Raw genomic sequence first — 22,214 nt, 5'->3', positions numbered from 1 at the left:
TTTATATTATTTTCCTTCTTCCCCCCGTGTTATGTATAAAGTGGGGAAAGTAAAAAACCCATACCATACTTCCCCCTGTTATGAATAGTATGGCTATGGGTCAAAAAATCTCCTCCCCAGGTTTTTTTTTTACATTTTTGGGTCCTTAAAACGTCGAGAAATATAAAAAATGAAGAATTTTTTCCGTATTTTTTGGGGGTGCACGATTTTCTTCATCTACTTTCACTTTAATAAGTCCTGTGTCTTTCGTCGAAAATTTCTGAAATTTTGCATGGTGGTTCGTGTTTTAGGGACATCGATCCTATTAAATTTTAGTGGTCAAAGGTCGACGGGGTGCGGAGATAGAGGGTTGGCATTCTGTATCTCGAGCGGGGTCGGACTTAACGAAGATTTTACTCGTTAATAATTTTTTTTTTATGAAACTCGTCTGTACCCATAAAATTTAGCCCTTTGCCCAATAATATAAAGAGCGTTTTTAAAAAAGTCTCGTAACAGATGGCGCAACACACAATTGTAACCTTATTTGCCGGGAAAGTTACGCAACTCTTTGCCGGAATTTCTTTTTTACTTTGAGAATAAAAAAATTAAATTGATTCTTCTCATTTATAGCAAATAGGATTTGATAGAAATGGATCGTTAGTTTCGCTTAACCGTTCTTATTTGTTTATTAATTTGTAAACTGACATACGCTCGTCTAAACCTATAGCTTGTGCCTTTATTTGATTTACATAATAACGGGTAAACTACTGCGTGTCTGACCAATTGATTTACCTATTAATTCGCAAACTGCTGTGAATCTTCGTTTGATTTACCTATTAATTCTCTTCTCATCTTGTGCTTGCCTTATCTATAAAATTACTAAATTACTCCCGAATCCGACTGTCTGAGTGGTTTGCTTATTGCATTAATTTGTTTTATGCCGTGTCCTCGCCATTACCTCTTAATTCCCTTCAAAATTACCTTTAAATTTGATGCCGGACTTCAAAAATTTCTTTGTAATCACTTAAAGATGGATCGTATGTACCCATCTTCAAGTGGGTACACATGATCCAATCATTCTAATTGTATTAATGCCCCCTAATTCTCTTCGGAATTACCCTTTAAATAGATTTCTTTATAAGCTAATCACCTATTTACATTTTATCCGACTAATTTATCGATTGAAAATCCATGAAAATTTTACAATTTTTACCCATAAAAGTCGATAAATTTTGCCCCCATCCCCACCATTGTAATTTTACCGAGTGGCTGCCAAGTTTCGTTCTAATCGGAAATGTCTGCCGTGGGTCGAAGGTCATAAGTCAAACAGGTTTATTAAGGGGCTCAGTTCGTTCCCCAGGGGTGTCGAGCGGAGAGAAAAACCTTCTACTGTTATAATGTTCAAGTTAACTAAGTCGATTGTCTGTCAAGTACAAACTTGAGGAGGACAAAATTAATTAGATGGACCATAATTGAAACCTTCTATCTGACAACGCCTGTCTGAGATTACAGCACCACAAGAGGCCAATCTTCGAACTATATAGGAGTAGGATAGAATCTCCTGTAGTCAATTGAAGAATGTGTTGTCGATGGGATAGGACAGGACACGGTTAGTCTGATGAACCGTTTTATGTCAAACTGAGTAAACTGGAAAAAGAACTAATTGCCTCTCCCACCTTCTTCTTTTTCTTTTTTTTTCGAACTTCTCCTCCTCTTGCTACAACCAAACGAATCCTTTGCATTCTATTGAAATTCCGCATGACTTAACTGGAACTTAATCAGATTTTTAAATATATTTACGTCGAAACAAATCTTTTGTAAACTTCAAAAACTAATAAATAACATTACTCGAAGTTTAGCAATTTACAGGAAAAGAAAAAAAAATCTGTCTTCAATCTGCTATTTTTACTGAATTAAAAATGAACTAGAGCTGTGGAACTGGTAGAAATTGGGAGAGAATTTAGGAGTAGAGAAGATTAGAAGTTAAAAAAATGTTGAAAAAAAAAACTTTTAAAAATTAAGTACAAATTTCGAAACAACAGGTTGGTTTTTTTAAGTAATTAAGAGAAATTGTTTTTTTCCCGTATAAAAGAATCGATCAAATAAACACAATTCTGCAGGCTCTGTGAGAGTTTTCAGCTTCCAAGTTTGCATTTTCAGAGTAAAAATCAGCAAAAAAAAAACAATTTATGCAAGTTTTATGCGTGTTTTTAGCTTCCAATTTGCATTCTAAAAGCAGAAACGTTCAAAAAAAGACAATTTTTGCATGCTCTGTGAGTGTTTTCAGCTTCAAATTTTGCATTTTCAGAGTAGAAACCATAAAAAAAAAGCAATTGCGCAGGTTTCGTGAGCGTTTTAGCTCGAAATTTGCAGTTTCAAAGCAGAAACGATCAAATAATTCACGATAGAATAATTGCCAAATAAATAAATGATTGTTTATCACAAACTCCTAACGTTTCGTCTATATAACATGTAAATGAAGCTTCTGTTCTGTTTTGATTAGGAATAAACAATTACACTCCTAAATTGGTATGTTTCGAGCTAATGACACACTATTTGGAATAAATCTATATTTTTAATTTATTCCTTCCTCTTTCTCTTCGTTACGTTGCAGTCGACAAGTAATTAAATTCGTTGGAAAAATATAGGTTAAGGCAATCCATTTAAAATGTATAATAATTGAAACGTTACATCTTTGTAAGATTAATAGCGAAATCGCTTCAAGGATGCAAAAATGTTAGAAAAATTGTGGATTCGATTAAAAATTAATGATCTGAACATTAAACGGAGTGAAATTGAAGAATATAAATCGATTCGATCAGTTACGATCGAGATTTTTGTAAGTTGTAATCGAATAAGGACCAAACAAAGCCAAAATCAAAAACCAACCTTCTTTGATCGAAGCAATGATCAAAGAGAAGTGAGGATTTAATCATTACTTTCGTTGAATTATACAAGTTTAATTTTTTTTTTTAAAAAGTTGATTTTGTTTTGCTTTTATTAATCTTTATCTTGATCGAATTTTAATAAGTTTGATCTTTGCTTTAATCGAACAAGTTTGAATTTACGTTCTAAATCCTTATTCTGACTGATCTTCACTCGATTGATCCTTATTTTGATCGAATTAAATTTGATCAAAACGTTTTCGATTCTTTAATTGAATTAAATTTCAATTAACGATTTATATTTCGATCCTCACGTTTCTCGAAATCGAGCCTGATCGAAAACGATTAACTCTTTCGATTCTTATTCCCGACCATACATCGATCATCACTCGGCTCAAACTTCGATCTAAAACACACAACAGACGAAAGAAAATTTTAGCAAGATCGATCAGGACGAAAGGAAGCACGCAAGTATTTGATACACGTGAGAAATAAACAATAAAAAAATAATAATAATTTAACAGTAAAATAAATCTATCAAGCGCATCCTTCAGGAAACTCAGTGAAGGAGCTTAGATAATAATCAGTATAGTTGTATTGAATAACAAGCTGTCCTACAAGAAACACTTTGCCATAACAGAGAACCTTGACCATTGGATATAATCAATTGTATTATCTTATCAGCGCATAAGATCAGGCAACATTGTTAGTATAAGTTTTTCCTCCCAGTAGCAGGATACCCCCTTAACAATTTGTCGTGCACCCTAATGAGTAGAAAACCCGCTTCATCAGACTAAACATAATTAGCATATCAACTTGATCAAAACACGCGAATGGCTGGAATTACTCGATATCCCATTCGTTATTTTTATTTCCAAAATGTATACTTTTTTATTGATTACACACTAAATTAGTCGTTTAGAATGTTTCCTCGGCTTTAAAAAAGAGAGGAGGGGATGCCGAAAAAAAAATAAAAAAAATAAAAAAAAATAATAATAATAATACTTCAACGTCTCTAATAGCTTGGGGAAACAGATGCGCGCTATACTCGAGAAAACACAGGAAATTAAATTATTCTGTTGAATAAATAATCGGTAAGCAGCTTACTAGATCGGTCTGGGTCGCGAACAGGAAAGGAAATTATAAATATATATCTATATATAAAGATATACTGGGGTATATCTTCTCCTATGCTTTCATTTCAGCAAGCTGAAATGAAAAGAAAGCGCAAATATAAGCAAGAGTTTCCTGGGGTGGTCATTAAAGAGGAACTCCAAATTCTGACAGATGTCTGGATACAATGGGCACGATCTGTACACAGCAGCTGCTTCTGACCAGGAAAGCACAAACATTAAAGCCGCTTTTAAAATTGAAGACCCCTTTAGAAGACTTCTTCTTCTTCTTTTTTTCTTGTGTGTGTGTGTCAGAACTATTTTTGAAATTAATGTAGAAATATCGATAAGAAATTTGAAACTTGTCCCCTTCCTTTAACTCTCGGATAGGACGTGTCTATGTGTAGCGATTGGTTTTATTATTTTATATTTTGGAGAAAGTGTAGGAGCGTTTTTACTGATTTTCTATATATATTTTTATTTATATATTTTACATTGTGTTTGTTTTATAAAGTAATTTTTATTGGGTTTTAATTTAGCGCTCTGTAACTGGTTACAGAATAATATTAGCTGTTAAACTGGGTGTCAATTTGATAACATGCCTATCAAAGTGTGAAAAAATCGGGCATAAATATCAGTTTTTTTTTTGTTCTGTATCTAGGCAGCGTGTCTGTCGAAATATTGGGTGCAGATTTTGGCTTTTGTTCTGTGTCTAGGCAGCACGCGTGTTAAAATGTAGGAAAATTGGGCGCAAATTTTAACTTTTCAGATGTAAATAGGTGTATGAATAGGTACTGTAAATGGGTGCTGAAAATAGGTATTTACAAATAGGCGCTGCAAATAGGTATTCACGAATAGGTGCTGCAAATAGGTATTCACGAATAGGTGCTGCAAATAGGTATTTACGAATAGGTGCTGCAAATAGATATTCACGAATAGGTGCTGCAAATAGGTATTCACGAATAGGTGCTGCAAATAGGTATTCACGAATAGGTGCTGCAAATAGGTATTCACAAGTAGGTGCTGCAAATAGGTATTTACGAATAGGTGCTGCAAATAGGTATCCACGAATAGGTGCTGCAAATAGGTAACGACGTAATTAGATACAAATCGAATAATCTATGCCTTAATTAATCTAATTAATTTATGCCTTTATATTTAACCTATACCTTATATCGACATATAAAGCATAAATTATTCGATTTTAAACTACTAAGACGAATCATACAAAAAATTATAGAATTTTAACAAGTCATTATTCAATTATAATGTAAATTGTTTACGTTTTTTTTAACAAAAAAAAGTACTTATTATCGTAACCAATAACAAGGGCTGTTATACTTTCAGTGGTTCTTCTCGATACGACAACAGAGAGCTCTTTAGGATGGACTAAGTACCCATATGGACCTCAGGCAAGAACTCCAGCTGTAAGTTAAATAAAATAAATTTATTGCCGTAGTAGCATACATTAAAAAATCTACTTTAAAATATTCAGTAAGGCCTACTACAATAGGTATACATTCCCAACTTACTTTTTACACTAGGCCTTATTGGATACTTTTATATTAAAGCTTCTCAACCTGTAGTTCGTGGTCAATGGGGTTAAGAAAAATTTTATTTTCCGCCTATTATTAAATAAAAAATCAGTGTTAGAAGGGTTTGAAGAAGAAAGTTGTAAAACTTTCTTAATTAAACGGAAAAAATGTAATTAATTCCAATTAAAGCATTAATTGGAATTAACTATTCAATTAAAAAAGGAATATAATTTTGTTAATTATTCAATTATTCGAAATTATTTTATGAAAATCAATAAAATGCAATTGGACGTACGGAATAATTCCTATTTCCAATTCATCTAAATAGAAAGGATTATTATTAATCCCGAGGATTAAGATTATAAGCCTTAATCCATTTTCTCCATTAAATTTTCCTTATGGAATGGGATTAAGTTTGGATTTATGCAAACTATAATTAGAACTCGAATTAAATGGTTAAGTTTACTTTATCGATTAATCGATAAGGCAAAGTTTAGATGTAAAAGCTTATAAGTTGATACCTTATTTTTTCATAGAAATCAATTAAAATCCTTACATAAAATTCAATTTAAATGAGTTAATTTCATTCGAAAGTGTTGGATTGATTATCGGAAACGTTTGTCTGTCTGTCGAAAGTTTCTATAACTGAGTTATACTTTCGGTTGACTGTATTTAGTACAAGTTAGCTTAACTTAACATTAATTTACACTACTATAAAGTTATAGTTACACCATGCTCGCATGCGGTACAATTTATTACAATAAGTTGTAATTACATTAAGCTCGCTCCTATTGCAACTTACTGCAATCAATTATATTCGAAGTTATACCCAGCAGTAAGTTACAAACAGAGAGTAAACATTTGCAATTTAATTCGGTAAGTTATACTTGTATCGTGTTTTAGTATTTGAAGTTAGTACTTGTGTTTATATTGAGGTATATCTAGTATTTATACTGTTGTTCAAGTGTATAACTATAGAAAGTAACTTTACCCACTGCGAGTCAGTAGTAATATATGTTGTATTTACTATAAAAGTATCTGGTAATGCCTACTGAAATAAATAAACATTTACAACTTGTAAACCTTATTGCCTTCTTTTATAGTAAATACAACTTATTACTACTGTAATACTATCTACTACCTACTACTGCCTACTATAACCTACTACTGCCTACTATAACCTACTACTGCCTACTATAATCTACTACTGCCTACTATAACCTACTACTGCCTACTATAATCTACTACTGCCTACTATAATCTACTACTACCTACTATAACCTACTACTACCTACTATAACTTACTATTACCTACTACTGTATGCTACTGCCTGTTGCTGTCCGTTACTGCCTACTATTGTCTACTACTACTTACTGCTATATTTATAGTGAGGTGCATCATGTACTTTTATTGTAAATACTACTTATTCAAGTGCTTAATTGTAGAAACAATTCAACACTTGACTACTACTACAACTACTGCAGGCCTTACTAATGCTTTTCACTACTACCATTGCCATAACTACCGTAATTTTCAACTTGTAGTAGGTAACTTGTACTCTGTACAATTAAATAATTCAATAAAAAAGAAATCAGTACGTAACTTCCCAACCAGATGCTCGCGATTCCCCCAAACCTGTATATAAGGGGGATTGCTTGGGGGTCGCGATCTACAGTTTGGATAATTAAGAACCGGTAGATAATGAACATTTCGGATATAAAAGTTTTAAGTAAAAATAGCAATTTAAATCAATTTTTAAAGTTAAAAAAACCTAAGAAAACTCAGTCTAATCTTTTTCTTTGTAATTTAAAAGCAATTTTCGAATTGTTATTTCGGTAAAAAAAATCAAATTAACAAGTCAAAAAGGTGGGCAAAAAATAAAATAAAATAAATTTCGATTTTTAAATTATTTATTTAAAAAAATAAAATAAATAATAAAAATTATAATAAATAAATATGCAATTTTTTAAAAATATTTTTAGAAGGAAAAAATTGCATTTTTCTAAACTAAAAAAAATGCAAAAAATTGATGAATTTTCCATTGAATAAATAAATATTTTAAGTAAAATCATCAGATTAAATTGAAAATAAAAAAAAAAATTATTTAAATTTGAGTTAAATGTATTAAATGTACATTATTTTTTCAATATAAGCATTTATTTTTATTAATTTGCCCCTTTTAATAAATAAATCAATAAAAATTAAGTTAAAATTTAATTAAAATTGTATTTTAATAAACGTATTTAAAGCGGAAATTTTATTATTATTATTTATTATAATAAAAAAAAAATTGTTTATTAAATTAACAAAAATATTTTAAATTATAAAAAGTAGATTAAATATTTATAAAATTATTTATTTATAATTTAATAAATTGATTTAATAATTAATTTAATTTTATATTTTATTGTAAATAATAAAAATTTCATTCTATTTAATAAAAAAATAACAAAATTAAAAGTTTCAAATAAGTTTAAGAAACAAATTATTATTATCTTTTTTTTTATTAATAATAAAATATTTTAAATTAAAAAAAAAATTTAAGTAGCTTCTCAACCTGTAGTTTGCGGTCTCTAAGTTGATTTGTATGTTTCAATTATTTCATTGATTAACAAATAAAAAATAAATGATAATTCTCAACCTATGGTTCGTGATCTACAGTTTGGGAAATACGGTATTTCCGTTTATTTTTTCCTCCCAGTGACTAAATCTCAATCTATAGCTCGCGGTCAACGCATTAAATGGTCTTTCATTCCAATTTATAAATCAATAAAATTACTAATTTTTATTAATTACTGTATAAAAATTGTAATTTTAAAAAATTACTAAAGTAATCCAAGTAGGGTATTGTCAAACCTCTGAACAAAGGCCAATGTCCAACATTAAACTGGCCGTTGTTTGAAGGTCTTTTTAAAATGTATTTTTCTTCAAAAAAACGAAAAAGTTTCGAAAAATGACCTTTGTTTACAGGTGGCCTGTTAAAGGTTCGACTGTAATTTATTTTTGTTATTAAGAATTTTTTAAGTAAAAATAATTAAGTCATCAACAGGTAATTCGCGATCATTCAGTTGATCAATATGAGTATATTACTATATTAATTAAGAAATAGAGAATAAATGTAAGATTCCCAACATGTGGATCGCGATCTATACGTTGGGAAGCTTTTAATTATTTTCGTTTTTAATCAATAATATAATTAATATTTTATAATTTATTACATAAAAGTGATAAATTTTAAAAAATTTATTTATTGAATTAATAAAATATATATATATATATATATTAAATAGATAAAACAGAATAAAATATTTTAAATTAAATTAATTGATTTAATAATTACAAGTATATATTTTATTGTAAATAGAAGTTTTATTATTTATTAAATAAAATTAAAAGTTTTTTTAATTTAGTTGACTGGCAAATTATATATTTATTAAACGTTTTATTAGATTTAAAGAAGATTAACTTTAATATTTAATACCCAATAAAGATTAAATGTTTTAAATTAAATAAAAGTAAATCTAATAAAACTTATTCTATAAAGCTTAACTAACCAATGACAAATTATGAAAGTAAACTTTTCCTTGAGATTAAGGAACCACAAATTTTATTGGCTGTCTTATTTTTAGTTTCTATTTTATTGGTTAAATATTGTTTGGGGTATACAGTTTCCCAACTGGTAGTTTGCGATCTACCACTTGGCTCAAAGTTTCACGTATCTGTATTGATTAACAAGAGGAAGGTAATTGTTTTATTTCCCAACTATTAGATCGCGATCTATCAGTTGGGGAGTGTTACATTTGCATTTTAATTAATAGGATAATTAATAATTATGAAGCTGTAAGGATTCGCGAACTACTGATTGATAAACTGGCTGTTATTTTATTTTAGTTTTTACAATATTTTATTAATGAAAATAAAAAAATAATTAAAGCTTTTCAACGGGTGGTTTACGATCCACTATCCATTAATTTCTCGTTTAATTAAAAAGTAATTAGGATTTGGCTTTCCAACCGGTGGGTCGTGATCTCCAAATGTTGCATTGTAAATTTATTTCGGAAATGGAAAAATTACAGTTTACACTTAATATAAATAAATAAACCGGTAGTTCGCGATCCCCAATAGGGGTTCCCGAGCTACCGGTTGGAAAACAGACATTAATTTATTTTTCTAATTAAAATAAATCATTTTATCAATTCACGTAAAAGAAATTAGTGGGTAATTTCTCAACCAGTAGTACGCGATCGATTTCATTTCCCTTTATTTTAATTATGTACCAAATCTGCACGAAATAAAAACAAAACAAGAAATTTAATTTAAAAAATCAAGTAAATATTTAAATAAAATAAAATAAAAATTATTTTAAACATTACGTGAATATTATAGATGAAAATTTAAATAATTTTATTCGTAGCATAAAATTTCCCAACCTATAGCTCGCGATCCCCTAGACGACTTACAATTCCATTACCGGGCAAGGTAAGGCGATGGCATAGCGATAAAGGTTGGTTAGATGGGAACCACTGATCCGAATGATTTGGGAATTATTAAAATTTTTAAGTTTTTAATATAAAATATTTATATACTACATTAGGTATAATAAAAAATTGAAATGAAGTAGTAAAGAAGTGATTGAAAAATTACTTAACCATTAACGATTTCCTTTGATTATTGAATGGAGTTAGTCCATTTAAAATGATTATTACTCGAGGAGAAGTTGGGAAGATGGACTTATGTATGTATTTTTTCCCTATTTTTTTTCATTATAATCGAAAAATAACCGGACAGATATTAGTGTTTTTGATAGTTGAATAGTATATCCTTTCATTTAATGTCTACAACAGCTGCAGACAATTCTTTTCACTTCTTTAAATTTGGTAAATTGTCTTGCCCTTTCCAAATTATAGGCTAAATTGTTATTTTTTCGGAAAAGGAATGTCCAAAAATTGTATTTTTATAAAAAGTAATCTTCTTTTTATAACCATTAATTTAAATTTGGAATAATAAAGATGTGTTTAATCTTATGAAAAATTGGGTGCGTGATGGTTAATTACTTTCCTCCTCTTCTTCTTCCTCTTCCTCCTCCTCTTCCTTCTCTTCTTCTTCCTCTTCCTCCTCTTCCTCCACTACGCTGATTTTTCTAAGATTGAGTTTGTATGTCAAAAATCTTAACTAATATTAAGGAAATTAAAATATTAATTTTTAAAATAGATTTATTAACAAATAAAAGAGTAAATTAATCAAATGATCGATCCGTAAACTTCGCTTCTTTCGCTGTTTTTGTTACTCCAAAATGGTGAGTTGCAATTTATGTAAATGAGACGTTTAGAATGTTTTTCTTACGATTCCAAGTTAGAAATTTGCATAAAAATGCTAATTTTGAAATTATTTAGGAAATTTGGAAAGGGTAACGTATGGTAAATAAATGAAATTTGGATACAGGAAGACGGCTGGTGTGAGCGAAAATAGATAGGTGTTGAGTGCATCTTTCTCTACGTGTGTGCTTCTTAGTTATGATCTACCTAGTCAAGGGGTGAGCGGGGCACAGCTTCACCCCCTTCTGGGGTTTTTCCTCCAGTAGAGTCTCTTGTAAACAATTATTGTTTCCTAAAGATTGAGGCTACTGCTGTGGTAGACCCAATGCAGTGACTCATAACCTTTACGTCGCCCTCACCCTTTGAATTTATAAAATGTTTTCGTTCCCCCTCATTCGTTAAGTATTTAAGGGGTCATTCCACTTCCTCACGTGTACAGCAGCGATTGAGAAAGACTCTAAAATACTTCCAAAATTTAGGGTTTTAGGGGTGTAGTAAACTAAATGATGAGTTTTTGTGAAGGGATGTTTCATTATAAAAATTCGCCAACTTCTCGAAATCTCGCAAACTCCAGTCTATTAAGGTATTTAACTCTACGATCACGAACTACTGGTTGGGAAATTCGAGTTATTACTCAACTAAATGTATTATTTTTTATATGAGAAATGATTATATTTTTTTAGATTACGAGCAATTCTATCAGCGATCCCAGTATTGTTGGTAAAGAAATAAAAACAATAAATGCTCTTGTAAAAGTTAGTGAAAAGGAGCGAAAGGTATAGATACTTCGATTGAAAGTGTCACGTTATGACGATTTCTAAAGTGGCAATGCAGAGAAAAATGCGCTTTTAGTCAATCGCAATAAATGGCTGACAGTTGTACAATTGTTCAGTTGTTACGCTCCTTTTTTCCCTCTTCCTTTTCCTTTCTCTTTATTTTATCCGTTATTTATAGAAAAGATATGAAATAAATATTGTTAGATGATCTAAGTTGTATTGTTTTTACAGTGGGTGGAAGAGAGCTTTACGAATTTCGAGTTGGGTATCAACTGGCGGTCGTACGTGGTGTGCGACGTGGCATACAACGATGTCAACAATTGGTTGTGGACCCCATTCATCGAAAGAGGAGTGGCCAATCGCATGTACATCGAAGTCAAGTTTAGTATGAGGGATTGCAACCTGTTCCCCGGCATGGCACTGTCCTGCAAAGAGACGTTCACTCTACTATATTACGAGTTCGACGCTGCCACCAAGGAGCCACCCCCCTGGGAGCCCGAATCTTACAAACTGATCGGCAGGATCGCCGCAGACGAAGGAAGATTTACTTCCAACGCGGAAGTCATCATCAACACCGAAATAAGAAGCGTGCCAGTTACCAAGAAAGGGGTGTATTTTGCATTCAGAGACCAAGGTGCCTGTCTGTCTCTCATTGCCATCAAGGTTTACTACATCACGTGCCCCGAGATTTCCAACAGTTTCGCGTATTTTCCCGAGACTCCGACAGGGAAGGAGGTGACAGCGATAGTAACAGTGGAAGGACAGTGTGTGGCAAATGCCGTAGTGGTCGAGACTCCAAGATTACTGTGTAAAGGAGACGGAAATTGGACTTTACCATCGGGTGGTTGCAGTTGTATGGCTGGATATGAACCATTGGGCGAAATCTGCGAAGGTATGTCCCCTTATCAGTAATTGTAGTGAAGAATTAATTTAAAATTTTAGTCGGTTGAATAACATAATCGTCAAATATTACTTCTGTCGAAATATTGATAGATTGGTTCCCTCTAAGCCAACTATTTGTCCAATAAGAAGATTACTCGGTTTGTATGTTTGGTTTAGAAGTTTCTCTCTCTCCCGTCATCCTTTCAGCCTTAAGGCATTCTGTCGGACTGAATGTCATTAAGAAGTAATTCCCCGGTAAATATAAGTGAGATGCTTAATTAATTCGTTTTAATTCGGTAAAACTTTCTTGGTTATTTACACAACAGAAATTGGACTTGCACAACTGCGCTTAGTTAGAAAGCAAACAAACGTGTAACTTTGTGTATTTTTCAGCTAACCTTTGTTATAACTTCCTTCCCTTCTCCTTTTTTTATATATACAAAAATCGCAAACTTGTATTATCATACTTAAAAAAAAAAAATTGAAAGAAGCAAAGATCCAGTTACAGCAGGAGGGTATCGATCGATGGATATTTTGGTCCGTTTCTTCTAATCCATTCACATATTACGAATTTAATGTTTATAATTGACATTTTGTTGGCTATTTGTAGCCGTTTTGTCGAAGCATTTCTGTTAGTGCCATTGAGAATTTCATGCAGAACCACTACCTTTTTTCCTTCAGCTTCCACACAAATATGGAAGCTGCAAGAAAAAAATAAGAGCTTTAAAATCGTGTAGAGTACGTTGCACATCAAAGACTAGCTGCACGGGTACTGATGAGAATAAAACCCAACAGGAGAATATGGGTTTCGTCCGCTTGACTCGTCAAAGCAATCACGAATGGCGTGACAATACGGCTCTTGTCTGAATAAAAAGGGAAAGCAACAAGAAGGAAAAAAAAGAGCATCAAAAAATCAAGATACGATTGTCCAACGAAGAACGACGCATTATTTTTTTAAGAAAAGAAAAAAAAATAGTATTATTAATCCTACGATAATTACTACGTATTTATGTTTAGAGAATAAGAAGGGGGAAGCGTTTAGAAGAGCAGGAATTACGACCCGGTGTGTATATCTCTTATGGTACATTAGCTCGTGCTGCATAACTAGTGGCAACCTTAATTGCTACTCACTCAAATTAATTTACGGTATCCATTATGAATGTAGGTCCTAATGTCGAGTTATATGAAATTTAGTAACGCTGGCGGAAACTGCTCCCGTCCTAATACTCAATGATACGAAACTGGAGGAAGATGGCTGTTTTACATATCTATACAACACGGGGGATTATTCTGCTAGACGTTTCCGAACTGTGCCATTTTGGATAAGTTTGCATATCTATACAAATTTAACTAGTTCGTGTATAATGCCTTCCAATCTTCGTGGGGATATTCTTTTCAAATATTCTAGTTTTGCACGCGACTTTTTCCTTATTCCTTTCTTCTCTTTCGTCTGTCTCTTCCCTCTTCACCTACCCTATTATGTTTTTCAATTGAAGAATCCTTTCTTACAAATGTTTGTATCTTATTTTATTGAATTGCGGCCATTTTGATTTCTTTTTTTATTATTAATTACACACTAAACGCGCGATGTTTCAGGGAGGAATTGCGTAAAATTCCTATTGTGTTTTTTTCTTTTTTTTCTCTTAAATGTATTTTTAGTGTGTCCTGTAGGAACGTTTAAATCGAACGTTGGGGAAAATCCTTGCTATTTCTGTCCTCCTCATAGTGATGCACCTTATCGAGGATCAATGGAATGTCGATGCGATGATGGACACTACAGAGCACCTACTGATGCAGCTACAGTCCGTGCACTCGTAAGATTTATTATTTATTCTAGACACACGAAAAATTCTAGAATTAGTTACCTTTAACTACTCGTTTGCTTTACAGAACCACCATCGGCTCCACAGAACCTCTCTGTAATTTTTGTAGACCAATCGACAGTGGTTCTAGAGTGGCAAACTCCCTCGTATCTTGGTGGTAGGTCGGATCTAGAATACAGAATCGCGTGCGAAGGTTGTAGCCCTTCCGTGGTGTATTCGCCTTCCGATAGGGGTTTCAACGATACCAAGGCAACCATCTCCTCCCTAAACTCAGTTACCTCATACAAATTCCAAGTCTATGCAGAAAATGGAGTCTCCAGTATGAGCAGGAGCCATTCCTCGGACATAATAGTAACAACCGAAGCTTCTGGTAAGTGTTTGATGCTATCTTTTGACGCTATCTCATCTGTATTCTTGAATAATATTCAATTTAATAATGAAACATCCCTGGTGTATCCCACGCTACCGTTTTAATTGATCGATTTCGAACGTTGCAAGGGGAGGGTAGAAAGTAGGAGTAAAGATTATTCGAGTCTTATTAAATTGTTAAAATCTCGAACAATTAATTGCTATGAGATAAGTCTGCTTCGGACGGACATACACACACACGCGCGCGCGCGCTCACTTTAATAACTTAAAGGTTTCATTTTGGAATTGAGATATGACTGGTTGCTATGGTGAATGACATGATAAAAAATTAAAGATTTTATATATATATATATATATATTTTTATATTTTTCTTTACTTTCATTCTGACCCCTCCTTTATATATTTTTAGTGTCTTCTGAAGTTAGAAACGTTAGAATTGTCAACGTTAAAAGTAGCGAATTGATTTTAGCTTGGGATGCTTTATTGGAATCTAAAGACGAGTTGCAAGCTTACGAAGTGAAATATTTTCAAAAAGGGTTCGAGAGAAACACCTCCGTATTAAGGACAATGAACGAAGAGATCCTGATTAACAATTTGCAAGAGAACACCGCTTATGGTTTTCAGGTATGGCACTCCTTTCGTACCTTTTCTGAACGTAATTACGCGTGTTTTTGGAAGATTGAATGGTATACCCTATAAGTTATGCGTGTTTTTTGGAGATTTTATGGTATACCCTATAAGTTACGCGTGTTTTTGGAAGATTGAATGGTATACCCTATAAGTTATGCGTGTTTTTTGGAGATTTTATGGTATACCCTATAAGTTACGCGTGTTTTTGGAAGATTGAATGGTATACCCTATAAGTTATGCGTGTTTTTTGGAGATTTTATGGTATACCCTATAAGTTACGCGTGTTTTTGGAAGATTGAATGGTATACCCTATAAGTTATGCGTGTTTTTTGGAGATTTTATGGTATACCCTATAAGTTACGCGTGTTTTTGGAAGATTGAATGGTATACCCTATAAGTTATGCGTGTTTTTTGGAGATTTTATGGTATACCCTATAAGTTACGCGTGTTTTTGGAAGATTGAATGGTATACCCTATAAGTTATGCGTGTTTTTTGGAGATTTTATGGTATGACCTATGAGGTTACGCCCATAGCTAAGTAGAGATAAGAGAAAGTGAGCATAAATACAGTTTATGTGACGTTTCTGAGGTATTTTTATGTAAAATAAACTCGATCGCGTTACGTTTCTATTCCAAAAACTGTAAAAAAAAAAATATTTTGATAGTGAAAACCTGTCATCAATCACGATGTGATGCATATTGCCACGTGATTTCACTGTGTGGCGAGTGTGTAACTGTGAATACGACCGATTTTTTTAATATTTATTTTCGCGACAGAAACGTAACAATTTCTAGCTTTACTTGGCATACAAAACCGTAAAATTACGATCAACAATGGATTTAGACATTCAACAAACGATTCGCTTTTAAAATCTCTAGTAAATATGAATTTTTAGGGTGTTTTTTAAGGCTTTAAGGTGTAAAAAAAAATCTTTAATTTTTAAAGTTGAGACGTCACACCATTAAAATATCGCCGCGTAACGTCTTAACGGGCAGATCGCGAACCCCAGCGAATCGTTAAACGAATTTTTGAATGGCGTAACGATATTAAATATATACATTTTTAAGGAAAAATTCAAGAAAAAAAAAACGAAATCCGGAATCATTTCTGCTGTGTTTTACATAAAAAACATTAATAATTTAATCAAATTTATTGCATGAATTCATGGAAAAATGAATAATTAATTCGTAAATTTGGCCGTAACGAAGTTACTTGTAAACTATTTTAAATCCTTGTGATGCTTTACACTTTTTAGGAGTTGTGTACATTTGTGATGTAATGTGCACGCTTAAAAGCAGTGTACGTATATGGTATATTGCACCTTTTAGAAGAGTGTACATTCATCGTGTAGTGCACCTTTAGAATAAGTACACTCGTGGTGTAGTGCACCTTTAAAATTAGTATAATTTTAGATACTTTTCATGTATTCATAAATAAAAATTAGTGCATAGAACGAGATTAATTAAGGATTGTTGTGTAAAATTCCTTAAAGGATTAAACACATTTCCAAAAAAGAAATTCTTGCGTAGTTTTCACAAATTACTTATAACAAATTGCAATCGGGTTTTATATTATTAAGCATCATATATATATATATAATTAGGTGTAAGGTAGAGGTGTACATAAAGGAAACGAGATTAATGTAATTATTATTATTAATTTTTTTTTTTTATGTGTGTAATTTAGGTGAGAACGAAAACAACCAAAGGCTGGGGCGAATACAGTAAACCAATTTATACGAAAACAGGTCAAACTGTCGGTAGCACAGGTGAGTTTATTGACTACAGAAAACACCAGGTAATAAGCATGTAACGTGAAAGCGCTGTATAGGGCCTAATGTTACAAACTTTATCAGCAAACACAAAACAAAGAAGCCAGCAATGTCTAACAGACACATCTATTATCTGAAGCAAGCACAATATTGATTATTTCTGTAGCAGCATACCCAATACCTCTCTGGCAGGAGGAAATTTTTTTCTTCTGTTTTTTTTCTTTCTTGTTTCAATAACTTTCAGAAAAATTTCTTTTTATTCCCTTCTGTTTATTAAGTTTGTATTGTTTTCTAACTTTAAATAAATAGTTTATGGATTAAAAAAGACAAAAATCTATTAAGATTTTTTGATTTTTTTTTTGTTTTTTGGCCTTCTACGTCGATAAAAGAAACATATACTTGTGTGTGTGTGTGTTTTTTACACGAGTTTAGTGTTTTTAATAGGTGTAAATTGTGCTTTTTTTGCAGCATTAATCGGCGACGAGGAGCAAGTTCAGGTGCGCATTATAGCAGGTACTACTGTAGCAGTTACCATGCTGATCATCGTCGTCATAGTCATGATTGTGTTATACGTCAGAAGGTAAATTAGCGCTTGTTATCTGTAACGGTTGTAAATTTATTGACCTTTGAACTCACCCAACTTCGCCCCCCTCTTACAGAAATAGTGACGAGTGTAACAAGAAGCAACCTAGCGACTGCGATACGTTAGAATATAACAGAAACGGTGAAGGTAAGCGCACTTTCGGTTACGTTTTCGGGTGTTACTCTCTTCTAAATATACTTTCTCCGTGTACTAGTGTTACCCCCCGTGGATTCTCTAGCTACTAACACACGAAGTAAGTGTTCTCTTCTGTACTAACACGGCAAAAAAAAACCCGCTTATTTCGTACACTTGTACTGATTTCTTTTTAACTGTTACAGTGATGACGTACATAGCCACCCCCGTGTACAGCTCGAGCAGGACATACATTGACCCCCACACTTACGAAGATCCTAATCAAGCAGTGTTGCAGTTTACAAAAGAAATCGATGCATCCAATATCACAATAGAGGCTATTATCGGGGGAGGTAATGAAGCTTATTGACGCTAAAAGAGGAAAAAAAACCCCTTTATAACGTCGCTTACTTGAGAATACATTAAAAAATTCAACCTTTTTTGCGTGTTTTCAAGGCGAATTTGGTGATGTGTGTCGAGGAAGTCTGAAGATTCCGGGGTGGATGGACGTGACGGTTGCCATTAAAACCCTTAAGCCGGGTTCTTCAGAGAAAGCCAAGTTGGATTTTTTAACAGAAGCCAGCATAATGGGACAGTTTGATCACCCCAACGTTATATATCTGCAAGGTGTAGTCACTAAGTGCAATCCTGTTATGATCGTAACGGAATATATGGAAAATGGATCCTTGGATACCTTCCTAAGGGTAATTGTTAGTATAGAATTGATTTACACCCCTTAAAATATAATAAAGACCCTCTAAACAATTGATTTATGCCCCGTAAAATATAATAAAGACGTATAGTTCTATAGTAAGTGCGTTGGAATTTTTTACAATGATGCATTTTGCGTCACTTCGCATCATGTCTTAAGTCAAAACTATTTACTGTTACGCTTTTTTTTTGTTTCTTTTTTGTAAATAGAACGAAATAAATGTAACGTGACGTTTGTTAAATAAATTTTATTTTGCTATAAATTTTCGAAATTTTTTTTTTGAAAATAAACGAAGAGGATATGTACTTTTTTTTTATATAGAAAATCGTAACCTCGTAAGTCACTTTTAGTAAAGGTTAACCTGCTCATTGTCTTACTTTAAAAAAATCGTAACCGAATTTTTTAGAAGAGCGTAACTTCGGCTCTCTTCCATTAGAAAAGGACAACCGTTTATTTGTATTATTTTCCTGGGGGGAATGTAAATTCATAATATAAAGTACAGTAACACCTGTCCAAAACGAAACCTGTATAAAACGGAGAAAATTCTCCGGAACGGAGGAATTTTCTACGTTAAAAACCTGCCTAAAAAAGTACTGTATTGGGTACCAATTTCGGTTTACACAGGTTTCATCGTACTTGCATTTTCAGCCAATTTTTTAAAATATTTCATTTTTTGACATTTTAATACACTTTAAACATTACTAAACTAATAATTAACTTAAAAATTTTGTCTACGGACCGACATACAGGTCAACGAAGGTAAATTCCAAGTGCTGCAATTAGTAGGGATGCTCCGTGGCATAGCATCAGGGATGCAATATCTATCCGAGATGAATTACGTGCATAGGGTATGTATACTTTTAAAAAATATATATATTATTAATCGGGCAGACAGACCGACGTTCATTTTATAGGAAATTTAATCCGCGGTAAATTAATAAAGGGAATTAAATTAATTCTTAAGTTTATGTTCAAATGCGAGCATTTGAAGGCAAACTGTTGGTAATTTCTGCTTAAGGAACGGGGAATTTTTTTTTTTTTTTTTGGATCCCTTGAAAAAATTGTGTGTTTTTGGCTTAGTAATTAAAGCTAAGTACTAATTTCATTCATATTTAATGAGGGGAAAGTAGTTTTTATATATCGAATGTCTCCATTAGGTAATACTTTCAGTAGTTGATTGGGTGGCACGTGTTTTACTTAAAAAGGAAATTGGACTTTTGGGAAAAAGTCAATTGTTTTTTTTAATCGAATGACTTTTTTTAAGGATCTTGCTGCGAGGAATATTCTAGTGAACGGAAGATTTGCGTGTAAAATAGCGGATTTTGGATTGTCTAGAGAACTAGACTATGCAGTTGAAGGTACTTACACGACTCAGGTAAGAAATCGTTATCTGTTTAAGAAGTTTTTTGTGTGTTTCAAGAAAATAAAAACAATGAGTAAAAGAAAGGAATGAATTGTTTAGATGGGCTATTGGAATTCTATCTTTGTATGAATGGAAGTTTTGTGATTGAAGAGCGCGTGTCAGTCTGGCATCGTGTTGTGTTGTATTGTTGGAAGTGTAATTGTTGTGTGGTGTTGAAAAAAAAACACAAATAATCTATGAAATTTAAACAGCAAAGTGGTGATTATGAGATTGAAAAGTGAATGGTGATGAGGTTGAAAGCAAAGCAGTGACGAGCTTAAAACATATAGTACGTGTTTGATATTAAGCAACTTCAGTGCCAGATTGTCTACTAATCACATGACTGCTTAGGTCCTGGTTCTCAGGAGGCTCGAAATTAGAAAGAATAAAGCAACTTTACACTTCCAATTGTGTATCATAAAAACAAACAAAGAAATAATAAAAATGAAAAATTACGTAAAGAGATCTCGTATAGTCATAATTCGCCACTTGCAATACCGCTTCTATGTGAAATTAAATACAGATTACGTAGTTCTATAGGTGTTAAGTGAGGCCGATAAACTTTCAGCCTCGCTTAACACGTGCTTCTGTATGAGGCGTTAGTGATTGCAGTGTTAACTTATTGGTTTTTTTAAAAGAAATGTACGCAGGTGCTTTACAGGATCTTGTTTATAATTTTTTTTTCTTGCAGGGAGGTAAAATTCCAATACGATGGACAGCACCAGAAGCTATAGCATTTAGGAAATTCACTTCTGCTAGTGACGTTTGGAGTTACGGAATCGTTAGTTGGGAGGTCATGTCTTACGGCGAACGTCCATATTGGAATTGGTCCAACCAGGATGTCATCAAGTGCATCGAGAAGGGTTACAGGCTACCTGCTCCTATGGTGAGTGGCTTTAGATCGATGTGATTAACGAAATAAACACTTTTTTTGTGATGATGCACGCGCATTGTTTCAGGATTGCCCGGAGGCATTGTATCAATTAATGTTAGATTGTTGGCAAAAAGATCGATCGCACAGACCCACGTTTGCGAGCATCGTCATGACAATCGATCAACTTATGCAACGTCCAGATATGCTTTGTAAACTAATCAAAACCAGGTGAGTGCATTCGATTGTATATTACACTGAGTATTGCGTAATTCTGAATGCTACTTTCTTCCCCTTTGCAGGCCATCCGCTCCCGATTTACCTTTCTACGATTCGGTACCTGAATGGTTGGAGAGCATCAAAATGGCGAGATATCTGGAAAATTTTCAGCAAGCGGGTATCGTAACAATGGATTCGGTGTCGAGATTAACCGTCATGGACTTAGCAGCAATAGGTGTTACGTTAATCGGGCATCAAAAGAAGATTCTGAATAGTATACACGCATTGAGGGCCGAAGAACAGTGTGAAGGATTATTGGTGTAATTTCCTTAGCAAAGTTTCACCACTTCACTGCCATTTTGTTTGTCGAGCTTGTCATTCCCTCATCCACCATGTCTGTGTATTGTGGACTGAAATTATAGTCGCAGGTACCACCTGTAAACAGAAATCTATCCTTGTAAGAGCTTTTTTTTTAAAAAAAAAACACATACAATGGACCCATATAAAGGCAGGTGCCTACGTCCCTTAGGGTACAGTGAAGAAAATGATAAAATGCAAATAAAGGTTTGAATGAATTATAAATTTATAACTATTGTTAAACACGTGATGTTAGATCTTGTCTCTCGTTTACAGATCCTACAATGATCCAGCCACCTCATGAACATCTCGTATTCCCTTATCACCTTTGACCTCGTGAACGTCGGTGATTGACAGCTCCGAATGGCAGTATCGAATTCCTAAATATCAGTAACAAAAAAAAAAAAATTGTAAATACACTGTATATATGTGTAATAAATTCCCAAAAAATAATATTATACGAGTGTTTAATCTGTTCAATTGAATTTCTATAGAGGAACTTAGATTAGGTTGAACTGGTCATCAATAGAAGGTCGTACATTCCACGACATTTTCTCTTCCTTGTTAGACGAAACCTTAACGATCCACATACTTCTTATTGTCCGAACCAACATTCATCATCAATTGTGCCATTTCGATTATCAGAACTTGCAGGTACTTTTGCATTACTCGGCTTTTATTTTTTCCCTTTTTTTTAAATTATCATTGTAAATTATCCTCATCTTCAATTAATTGTAATTAAATGCAAATATATTTGCATCTGCTGTATTTTTATAAAAAAGAAATTTTCTAACAAATCTCGCCGTTCGTGAACGGCGATTTTTTTTTTATTTAAAAAATGTGAGAACTTCCTTTAAA

The 22,214-nt window shown here is 32.8% G+C and overlaps 1 protein-coding gene across 1 annotated transcript in view; it reads left to right on the top strand.

Moving 5' to 3' along the window:
* LOC136976807 (ephrin type-A receptor 4-like) overlaps positions 1–21,809 on the top strand; it is a 42,963-nt gene extending 21,154 nt beyond the window's left edge. Inside the window, 18 exon segments of the mRNA XM_067272188.1 lie at positions 5,324–5,403; positions 11,835–12,495; positions 14,145–14,285; positions 14,288–14,299; positions 14,376–14,678; positions 15,088–15,302; positions 16,996–17,077; positions 17,549–17,660; positions 17,740–17,810; positions 17,878–17,916; positions 18,002–18,148; positions 18,252–18,499; positions 19,257–19,355; positions 19,772–19,882; positions 20,601–20,795; positions 20,869–21,011; positions 21,083–21,563; positions 21,633–21,809. Of these exon segments, the coding sequence (XP_067128289.1) occupies positions 5,324–5,403; positions 11,835–12,495; positions 14,145–14,285; positions 14,288–14,299; positions 14,376–14,678; positions 15,088–15,302; positions 16,996–17,077; positions 17,549–17,660; positions 17,740–17,810; positions 17,878–17,916; positions 18,002–18,148; positions 18,252–18,499; positions 19,257–19,355; positions 19,772–19,882; positions 20,601–20,795; positions 20,869–21,011; positions 21,083–21,323 (2,900 nt within the window). The 3' untranslated portion in view covers positions 21,324–21,563; positions 21,633–21,809.
* The last annotated feature ends 405 nt before the right edge of the window (positions 21,810–22,214 follow it).

The sequence above is a fragment of the Centruroides vittatus genome, unplaced genomic scaffold (assembly GCF_030686945.1).
Source record: "Centruroides vittatus isolate TY-2023 unplaced genomic scaffold, ASM3068694v2 contig_1112, whole genome shotgun sequence".
NCBI classification, from domain to species: Eukaryota; Metazoa; Arthropoda; class Arachnida; order Scorpiones; family Buthidae; genus Centruroides; species Centruroides vittatus.
The sequence above is the reverse complement of the archived record's forward strand: the minus strand, read 5'-3'. Positions and strand labels throughout refer to the sequence as shown.